The 10,784-nt window shown below is 52.6% G+C and overlaps 1 protein-coding gene across 1 annotated transcript; it reads right to left on the minus strand.

Moving 5' to 3' along the window:
- Positions 1-1,963: 1,963 nt before the first annotated feature.
- On the minus strand, positions 1,964-6,580 carry PTX4 (pentraxin 4). The gene is made up of 4 exons (XM_064478767.1): positions 6,440-6,580; positions 5,206-5,839; positions 4,143-4,229; positions 1,964-3,561 (listed from the first exon to the last, which is right to left on the minus strand). Exons 1-4 carry the CDS (start codon positions 6,578-6,580, stop codon positions 2,921-2,923), a joined length of 1,503 nt encoding a protein of 500 aa, XP_064334837.1. The 3' UTR covers positions 1,964-2,920.
- Positions 6,581-10,784: the final 4,204 nt, after the last annotated feature.

Here is a 10,784-nt window from a genome sequence, read left to right on the forward strand (position 1 = left end):
TAAGTGTTTTCTCATCCGTGTGACCTAGCTTTGCCCTTTCGAGAAATGGTGAAAAGAGTATGATGGCCCTGTCTGTGGAGGAGGGCCTGGAGGCTGCGAAGTGAAGCTGTCGCTCAAGGCACTGAGGAGCAGCCAGGTTGGGCCTGGGCTGGTTTGACTGAGTGGACCAGTTGGGTTTGCAAGAAGCCATCCAGACAGGCAGAGAGCTGCGCAGAGCGATGGGGACATAAGAACAGTTCCAGGGATGGGGCGCCGTGCTGGGGAGGTCCCTTTGGGTCGTCTGGTCCTCCACACCCAGGAACACAGCAGACTCAGGTCAAAGGTGGGATTGATGGAATTAGAGGTAAGCCTGGTGCCTGCTTCAAAATGCACGTGGGTCTTTGTCACTCACGCAGCAGGGATGGCGGATCACGTGAGATGTATGTTCAGACTCCTCTGCTCCAAAACCTGGATGGGCTTCCCTTGACAGTGTCCAGACTCCTCAGCCGGATAAGCCGGCCCTTCCCAAATCCCCAGCAACCTGAGCTCCCTCCAAGCTCCCCTTTAAAGCCCCTTCCCAGGTACCTCTGCCCTCCTGGAGGGCCCCCTCCCCATGAAACATCCGAATGTGGCAGCCAAGGCGATGCCACCTCTGCCAAATTCCCGCAGACTTAGGGTCTGCAGACACTTGGCAGAAATACTGCTGTGAAGGTGAAACTTCATGGGTCCCCCACGGCACCTAAAGGCAGGGGAAGGTGGGAAATATCACTCTGCATGGTTTTTTAATGCTGGGGACCCAGCTGTCCCTCCAGAAATACTTCCTAATCAAATTACCAGTCTTCCCCTCAAAAAGATGTCATCCTTCTCTCCTCAACAGCAGAGTGGGATGGAGCAAGGTCTCCAGAAAAGGCCAAAAGAGCCTGGGAAAGACTTTGAGAAGGGCAGCTCTCCATGAATATGGCTGAGTCCTGGGGAAGTGCCAAGAGACGCAGAATCCATGGTTCCAGGACTTTTCTGTGGCCACCCACAGGGTTTTCCAGTCCTAGGATGCATCTCCTGACTGTGACTCATGGATGGGCAGACCGTGCTGGGGGAGGTGGCTGGCTGGGTCTTTGAGCAGAAGGCCTGGGATCTCTGGGGCTACAGACAGCTCTGCAGAAATGGAATGCTGCTAAGGGACCCCAGGGACTGATTTCAGGCACCTCCCCACAGAGCAGTGCCCGCTGGCTGCCTCCTTGTGGGCAGAGCTGAAACCAGGGCCCCTCGTGGAACTGGACTTCTCTAGTTTTTTCCCACACTTTTAAAATGGGTTGCAGTAGGTGAATTCTAAGAACCGGGCATGTTTCCAGACTCAGTGATTCTAAGCTTCCCCCACAGATGGAGGGGCATCCCCACTGCCCCCACCATACCCTCAACACTGCTCCTTTATCCTGTCTGTACCAGCTTTCTGATTCTGTGATCATGCAGGGGTTAATTGACATCACACTGAAACTTAAACAAACTGAACCATGCCTGTTCTCATTGTCAATGCTTGTTTTGTTTGTTTGTTTTAACCTGCCATGATTTAAAATTCTATTTTTTAAAAAGCTATAAAAAGACAGACATTATCTATCAAGTGCTGGCAGGAATGTGGAGAAATGAGAAACATCACATAGGGTTGGTGGGGATATAAAACAATGCAGCTGCTTTGGAAAACAGTTTGGTGGTTTCTTTGAAAGTTTAGAGATGGTTTTATCATTACAACTCAGCAATTCTACTACTAGGTATCTGCTCAAGAGAAATGAAAACATATGCCTACACAAAGACTCACATGAGAATGTGCATAGCAGCTTCATTCACAAGAGCCCACCAACCGGAAACCACTCAAGTTTCGATAGACTGATGAATGGATACACAAAACGTGGTCCTTTACAACAGAATGCTGTTCAGCCACGCAAAGGAACGAAGCACTGACACACGCTACAACACCAATGGACCTGGAAAACGTGATGCTGTGTAAGAGAAGCCAGACACCACAGACCACAGAGTGAATGAGGCCATTTATGTGAAATGTCCAGAACAGGCAAATCCACAGAGACTGAAAGCAGGTCAGTGGGTGCAGAGCTGGAGGAGGGGCTGGATGGGGACAGGAGTGACCCTTAACAGGCATGATTTCTTGGGGGAGGACAACAGAAATGTAAAACTGGACTGTGGTGACGGTTGCATATCGGCAAATATACTAAAAATCTTTGAATTGTACACTTACAAGGGGTGAATTTCATAGCATATAAATTACACCCTAATACAGTCGCTTTAAAATCATTGCTCACCTATCGTTAATGTACACTTCTGAATTGCTTGCTCCCTGTGCGGGCCCCCTTCCCAGAGGCTCTGGCCACCTCACCAACCATCACAGAACTTTGATGAAACCCTGAGGGCTCCCGGAGAAGGGGGGCTGTAGCAATGGGGCCAGGAAGTGGATCCCCAGCCCTCCTCATGAGAGATGTTGGAACAAGGATCACCCAAAGGGAAACTTTCACAAGGCATGTGGAGAGAGGGCCACAACAGTTCAAATGCAAGGAAAACAGGAGTTCTCCAGAAACGGGCCTGCAGTTGCTCCAAACCTACACCCAGAGGAGAGGCCCCACTGCAGTCCAGCAGTCCCAAGTGGCTGGGTCATTCTACAAAGAGGGGGAGACGTAAGAATGCCACAGGGAGGGAAAGAACGCAGTCCTTGGGATCTCAGGGCTTGGCACTGCCTGTGGGCCCTCACCCACCCCACAACACACACACTTGGGAAGCTCACATCCTACATTATGGGGCAGATGTGCCCAGCCCAGGTCAGAGGCAGCAGAGGGGGACCCTCTTTGGAGCATGCTGGAGTCGGGGGTGGCCGAACATGGCTGGAGACTCACTCCTCTCTCCAGCCCACAGCATGAGCACATTGCCGGGTAGTGAGGCCTCATGGACAGAGCTGTAAGCAGCTGCAGTTTACCCTCTGCACAAATCTGCCTACCGATATGGCACTGGTCAGCATCAGGATGACGCCCATTGGGAGCTCCTTCCCAATGGCAAGGTTTGAGACTTCCCCGGGAACCAGTACCCGGTCCCATATGGCCAGGCCTGCCATGCTCCCCACGAAGGCCTCAGAGCTGTCAAACCCACCCCCAACGTTGTCTTGCTCCTGACCTAGCACAAGGGACCCTCTGGGAGGAATCTCGTAGCCCTCCCTGAAGCGGGAGCCGGTGGCCACTAGCCTGCGGTCCACATGGAGCCAGTACCTGCCCAGGATGGATGTCCAGATGACACACACATGGTGCCACCGGCCATCTAGCAGAAGCTGGAGGGGCAGCTCCCTGAAGGCCGGATCTCCAATCACAAAGTGAATGGAGCCGGGGACCAGGGAATCACGGCCATGCAGAACCAACTTGTTGTCATTTTCTTCAGTGGCATAGGACAGGAGGGTGCCCAGGTGGCCTGAGGCTGTGCGGATCCAGCTGCAGATGGACAGGGCCCGCAGGCTGGTGAGGAAGCCAGGGCAAAGGAAGACCACGTTCTTGGTGGAGGCATTTGGGAAGACAAGCACTGGGCCCACGTTGCAAACTAGAAATGGAGGGAGGAAAGAAAGCCTGTACCACAAGGTCACCCAGGAGCACCCAAGTCACAGGCACTGCTCTCCAGGCGGGTGAGCCTAACACCCCTGGTGGCTGACCACGATTGAGCACAAACGGTGAAGGCGGCGTCTCATTTATCCTGATGCCATCAGCCCCATTGTACGGATGGGAAGACTGACAACCAGGTACTTTGCTGAGAGTGAGCCTGAGCTGCACTCCTCACCAACAGGGAGCCCTGGGTGATGGCTTGTGGCCGCTGTAACGAATTCCAACAAATACAGTGGCTCAAAACGACACAAATTTAGCATCTCACAATCTGGAGGTCAGAAGTCACATTTGGGATCTCCCTGGGCTAAAATCATGGTATGGGCAGGGCTGGTCCCTCTGGAAGCTCTCGGGGAAGCCTTTTGCTGCCCTCTCACCTCTGCTCTTGTCCTCACCTCTCCATCCCTGACACTGACCCTCCTGCCTCCATCTTATAAGGACCCCTGTGATGACACTGGTCGATGGGACCATCCAGGATCCACTCCCATTCCAAAATCCTTAATGCCATCTGCAAAGTTCTCTCACCTGTGAGGTGACACATCCACAAAGTCCAGGACCAGGACGTGGACATCTTTGGGAGCATAACTCCTTTGACCAGACTTCCTGCCAGATCTACCTGATGGAAGAGTGGGTGGGGCAGGGGTGGGGAATCTGATCTGAGGTTCTGATTGGCAGGCTGGGGGCTGAGCGAGGAAATCTGCATTTTCAGCCCGCCCACCTATTGGGTGCCAGGGCAGAGGGCTTCTGTGGCCAGCTCCCAGGTCCTCTCTTCACTTGAGTGGCTCTTGTCATAATCCAGGGCAATGGTCCTCAGCTGGAGATGACCATGCCCCCAGGGGACATCTAGCAACATCTGTAGACAGTTTTGCTTGTCAGAATTTTGGGGCCCCCAAACCTATAGCCCCCACTTTCATGGGAGCCCTGGTGGGTCCCTCCAGGTCATCCAGTCATCCCGGTCATATTGGTGAGGCCCCTAGAACCATGGAGATGGAGGGAAACCTGCTTCAGTTTAATGGGACTCTGAGGGCTGCAAAGTCAGACAGAGGAAGCAGCCCTGTCCAAACTGAGAGTTAAAGATGAGCTGGCATCTGGTGGGGAGGCTGGGAATGCTGCTAAACACCCTCCAGTACCCTGGACACCCCACAATTAAGGACTACCCAACCCCAAATGCCAGTGGGGCCGCTGTCAGGAAACCCTAAACTAGGAGATCGGATATGGAAAAGCAGAACTGGGGGGCCTCCATGGGTGGGCACAGACCCCACGGGGTGCCGGCTGAGGCTGGGGCCCTGCAGAGGTTTCCTGCTGTCGATGGCTGAGGACTTCCTGGGATACGGTTAGCACTACTGAGGGTGATCGCCAACTCTGAGTGGGCACTTACTGCCTGCAGGTGTGCGCCCTGGGTAGCCTGACTTGCAGACAAGCTGTCACCTGGATGGTTCCTTTCCTCTGGGGTGGGGCTTGGCGGGTGGAGAGCAGTGTCGTCTCCCCAAAGCACTGGGAAGAAGGCCTTTTGAAGGGGACTGGAGGCCCCAGGAGGCACCAGAGGGAAAAATGGAGATTAACGGGGAAGGGCAGGCATGCTGCTTACTCTCTCCTGGACTCTCGGGGGTCCGTGCCCGCTGGCTGCCTGGACCTGGGAGCTTGTGCGTCCCCTGGAGAGGGCGAATAAAGTCCAGAGGTGGCTCCCTGGGCTCAGGTGGAGCCCCGAGTGCCTGCCTGCCCCGCTGCAGCTGCGGGGAGCTCGGGCTTGATGATCTAGGCTGGGCTGGGGTCACCCCCGGGGCGGCTGTGCCAGGGCTGGCCACCTGTAGTTGCCCCTCGAGAGTGGCCAGCCGGGCACCCTGGCTCTGGACAAGGGGCATCAGGTGAGCCAGCGCATCCTGCAGGGCCCACACATCCAGGGCCAGGCTGGAGAGGGCGTCCCTCTGCGCCTCCTGCTCCTTCCTCTCCCGGGCACACTGCCGGCTCCTCTCGCTCAGGGCGGTGTCTAAGGCCAGCAGCCTGGAGTCCACCTTCCAGCTTCTGCGCTGTGTCTTCCGCATCCAGGTCTTGAGGTGGCCCAGGTCCTCCTGCATGGTGGCTTGCGACTGGTTGAGTGCTAGGGCCACAGCCTGGCTCCTGTGGGCCAGACTCTGGAACCGGGCCTCGAAATCGAAGGACAGGTTGTAGTTGCTGGCAATGCCCTGCAGGTGCGTTAGTGCCGCCTCTTGGAACCTCTGAAACTGCAGAGAGAACACGGGCAGTCACGGGGGATTCTATCCTCACAGCAATGCAGTGAGGTGTTGGCTGATCTCTGCCACCAGCCCTGGCTCTAGCCCCAGCTCTGCGCTGCAGGGAGTGAGGGCTCCACGGCCCAGCTCCCATCCCACCCTGTGCCCCACGCTCTTCACCCTGTGACCCTCAGGATCCTACCTGCCAGCAGACCCATAGCTGGATGGGCTTTGTGTTTGTAGGGTCAAAGTAGGGAGAGCTTGGTACAGCCCTGATGCAGGTGGGGCACCCAGGAACCTGCCATGAACGCACACAGGAGTCTCTGCTCTGTAGGGGACTTAAGACCTCATGCCCCAAGCCCAGTGGACTGCCCTCCACTACCCACGGTCCCGCCCAACCCTCACACTCAGCTGGCTTGTATTCAGAATGGAGCCCACCAAACCTATTGCAGGTTTCCAACCATCGGTGAAGATAGTCAGCTTATAAAAAGAACTGGAAACTCCATTCTGAGCCCACAGAGCACAGAAGCTGACTACTGTTTCTGTACCATCTGTCCTTTGTCTGCTATCAATTAAAAAAACCCAACTGTCCCAAATGGTGGGTATACTTACCTGTTCCTCTAGTCTACGGAGCCTCTCGAAAAATGGTTTCCTTTGCCTCACAGGGCCAGCTTCCTGCAACAAAGCCCCAGGCAGGTACATAAGCACAAAAAGGAGGAAGAAAAACAGGGGTTTCCTCCCTGGGCAGCCCATTCTGAGCAGGACGAGGAGCGGGAGGCACCCTGCCTGCTTCAAGCTGCTGCCTCTCCCCACGCTCCTCCCAGCTCTCCTGGGGAGTGGTTTTCCTTTTTCTCCTCCAGCTGGGAGTCAGGTACTTTCTGCTACCTTAACGAAAGGCATTTGCTCTGGAGAGTTGGAGGTTCCCAAGGACACGAGCTTAAAACAGATGCAAACAGTTTCTTTGGAAAATAACTCTACTGGGTGCAAGCCTGGGTCCAGCTGGCAGACAGAGGCGATTGTTTTAGCAGAAGCGCACGGACTCATGTTCCCACATGACAGGGATCCCACTGGGGCCTAGGGAGATGTTAGAGCCAAGTCTGCGGTGGGGTCCAGCATCCTGGCCGTGCACAGCACATCCTGTGAGGCTTGTCTCTTGCCCTTGTGTCAGGCAAAGCAAATGGGATTGGGAGCCACTCTAATTTCCTTTTGGGACCAGGTTGTGTAGTGGGCTGAATGGTGGCCCCTCAAAAGGTAGATCTTAGTCCTGAGTCTGGTAACTGTGAACGTGAACTTATCTGGAAAAAGGGTCTTCATGACTGTAATTAGGGATCTTGAGTTGAGACATCCTGGATTTGGGTGGGCCCTGAATCCAAGGACAAGCGTCCTGAAGAGACAGAAGAGAAGACACACATGGGGAGGGGAGAAGGCTGTGTGAAGATGGAGGCAGAGGTTGGGGTGATGCCGCCACAGGACTACCAGGAGCTGGACGAGGTAGGAAGCATCATCTCCAAGAGCCTTTGACAGGAGCATGGTCCTGCTGACACCTTGACCTCAGACTTCTCGTCTCCAGGGATATGAGAGAAAACACTGCTGTTGCTTTAAGCTCTCCTGTTTGTGGCCACTGTTTACAGCAGCCCCAGGAAACTAACAGACTGTCTGCCTGGGTGAATAGGGGGCAGGGGGGACCTCATCCTAGAGCCAGGTCCATGGACAGTTGTGACGCAATGAGGGGAGCAGGTTAAAACCGCTGTCAAGGCCAAGAGTTGACTTTAAACGTGGTGGCCGTGCACAGATGCTGGTCTCCTATCCCCAAGCGTCACTTGGATGGCAGCAAGGAAACAAAGGAGAACAGGTGTGTCAACTGATCCTGCAGAGCAGAGAGAGCTGCAGAGGGGGACCCTGAGGGGCAAGGAGTGTGTCCGTGTCCTAGGGCTGCTGTATGGGATGAACCCTCCAGGGGGTGGGAGCAGGAATATATTCTCCTGTGGCTCTGGAGGCCGGAAGTCCAAGATTAAGGTGTCAGCAGGACCACACTCCCCACGAAGGCTCCTGGGGAGGATTCTTCCTGTTGCGTCCAGCTCCTCGTGTTCCTGTAACAGCATCACCCCAACCTCTGCCTGCGTATTCACACGGCTTCTCCCCTTCCTGTGTGCGTTTCTTCTGTCTCATAAGGACACCTGTCATTTAGGGGGGAGGGTAGAGCACGTGCTTAGCTTGCACGAGTTGCTGGGTACAATCCCCAGTACCTCTGTTTTAAAAATGGACACCAGTCATTGGATTTAGGGCCCACCTGGATATTCCAGGATGATCTTCCCTCGAGATCTGTAACTTAATTACATCCATAAAGATGACTTTTCTGAATAAACTCACAGGTTCGGGGGGTTAGGACTTGAAGGTGTCATTTTGGGGCCACCATTCTGCCCACTACAGAGAGGTTTGAGAGGTTGGGGGGTGTCCAGGGATGGTGGGGGGCTGAGGCAAGGTGCAGGTTAAAGTGAAAAGACTCGTGTCAGCCTGGATAGAGTCACCGGACCCCTGCCTCCTCCCTGACCATCTGTGCTGTGCACCGCTCCTGCATACCAGCCTGGCCCCAGGACATGGTTGGCTGGCTCTCTGGAGCTTGAGGTCATGTGTGACTGTTGAGCCTTGACACAAGGCCAGTCTGAGTGGAAATCAACTGCAGGTGCAAGTTACACACTGGATTCCAGGACTTAGTGCAAAAAAGGAGTGTAAACTACCTCACTAATCATCAGATTTTATGTACTTTATATGTTGAAATTGTAATATTCTAGATGGATTGGGGTAAATGTATCATTTTAAAACTTTACCTGTTTCTTTTTATTTTTTAGTATGGTTACTAATATATTTAATACTATGTAAGGGGCTTACATCATATTTTAAATGGACAGCAATGCCCTGGAGAAAGACTCCAGGTGTGCAGGCCCCAGGTGTGGGGATGGGGGACTTTTTTCCTTTCGATCTTTTTTATCTTCCGTTCTTTTTAAAAAAAGAACTTAGTGGAAGTTATACATATCACAAAATTTATTTTAAGGGTAATGTTTACAATAAGGTATTGAAATAAACGTCTACCTGTTGAACTGTGTGAATCTGAGGGTTCTGCCAGCTTCCAGAAGCAGGAGCCACAGTCAGGCACCTGCCCCCAGGTCGGAGGAGGGAGAAAACGTGTATTTATCACCAGGCAAGAGCCCATGACAACACGTCCCTATCCACATGGGAGATGGAAATCTGCCCAAACAGAAAAGAAATTGGGAGACAATGCAGAGGGCCAAGGAAAAGTTTAAAAGCATGCTAAATAAACCCTCGGAAAGACAAGAAAAGCTTTGTGTCCACAAGGCAAGAAGAAACGGGTGCTATGAAAAAAGGAACCATCAGAAAAGAAGAAGTTGCTCTTGGAAATGAAAAACCATGATTTAAAAAAAAACCCCAAAAGTAATTAAACAATTAGATAAAAAGTAAAATAAAATACAAGTAAATAAATATCACAGAAAAGATAAAAGGTAGATTTGAAGCAATTGCCCAAAATTCGGGCCAAAAGACAAAGAGATAAAAAGAAGAGAGAAAATATAACTTTCAAGGTCAATCCAATGAAAAGAAACTGTAGCAAGCAAGACTACAGAAAATAGGGGAAGAGACTGTTAGAAGATAATCTAGGAAAGTCTCCCAGCCAAGGGCATCCATCATGTCAAGACCACACAGCAGAGAGCACCGGTTCAAGGAAGGATTTGGCCCTTCATTGGTCAAGGACTGACTCCAAGTCTCATCCTGACTAGTGTCAGACACCAGGAGGAGAAGATCCTTTAAAAGTATCCAGAGAGAAAAACCTGGTCACGTGGGAAGGATGGAGACTTTCCCCAGAGAACTGTTGACCATCTTAGCAGCAAAATTGGCTGCCAAAGACAGAGAAACAAATCTTAATATTTCTGAATGAGATGATTTTCATATAAAACTGAGCATCTACAGTGGCCCACTAGATCAGAAGGTTAGAGTTGTGGTGCTGATAAAATTGTGCATCGGGCTTAAATGTGAGTCAACCTGGAGCAAAGAATAAAGGCTTTTCAGATATGCACAGGCTTAAGAAATTTATCCTGTGCACTGTCTCTTGAGAAATTGCCAGGTGATAGGATTCAAGAAAATGTGGGGACAGAGGTGGAAGGAACTGGGAGTGAAGGCTCTAATCCAGGAGCATCCTAGGAGGAATTTGCAGAGTCCCAGGCGTTATCCTCCACTCCTCTCTCCAGTCACACCCACATCCAATCCATCCCGCCTGCTCCACGGAGATTTCCTAGGCTAGCCCCAACACGCCACCTGGCCCACGCCGGTCCTAGCTCAGGCCGCCCCGCTGGGCTCCCTGCATTCTCGGTTGCCCCCTACCGTCCGTTCTCCTAACTGCACCCAGGGTGGACCTTCTAAAAGGAGACAGTCTTCTATCGCTCATTTTCTTACCCTAATTTTTCTTATCACTATTTGGCATCTAATATATTGCACATGTACTTTATTTGTCCCCCTGACGTGTGAGCAGGAACTTTGCTTCATTCTCTGCCCCGGAAGAGTGCTTGCTGAGCACAGCAGGAATTTGGTTAATGTATGTTGAATGAATAAATGTCCCCCAGGTTTTTCCTCAACGGCCGTCTAGGCTGAAATGGCACCTCCTTGAGAGATCTTCCCAGATCGTTCTCCAACACCATCATTAGGACCTTCTGCCAAGACGGAAGGTCCCACCCCTGCGCTATGCCTTAATGCAGCCTCTACCACAGGTGGCCATAGGGCCCTTGAAACGTGGCCAGCCACTGTGACCAAGGAACTGACCCGGTGGCTGGTGGCTACCGGGCTGAACGGTGCAGCACCTGTCCTAGCATCTATACCGCCGCACCCATCAATACCCGAAATCACCCCAGTTTCGACTGCTTCAATGCGGTGCGTTTCCCTGCAAAGGCTT

This window comes from Camelus dromedarius, chromosome 24 (assembly GCF_036321535.1).
Source record: "Camelus dromedarius isolate mCamDro1 chromosome 24, mCamDro1.pat, whole genome shotgun sequence".
NCBI lineage: Eukaryota > Metazoa > Chordata > Mammalia > Artiodactyla > Camelidae > Camelus > Camelus dromedarius.

What these genes read in the sequence shown, in the direction of transcription:
- PTX4 (XM_064478767.1), bottom strand. Translation starts at nt 6,580, where the DNA reads ATGGGCTGCCCAGGGAGGAAACCCCTGTTTTTCTTCCTCCTTTTTGTG. An exon ending in TCCGTAGACTAGAGGAACAG is followed by an intron (nt 5,840 to 6,439) that starts GTAAGTATACCC and finishes TTCTCTCTGCAG; the next exon opens with TTTCAGAGGTTCCAAGAGGC. An exon ending in CCCCGAGAGTCCAGGAGAGA is followed by an intron (nt 4,230 to 5,205) that starts GTAAGCAGCATG and finishes TCCATCAGGTAG; the next exon opens with ATCTGGCAGGAAGTCTGGTC.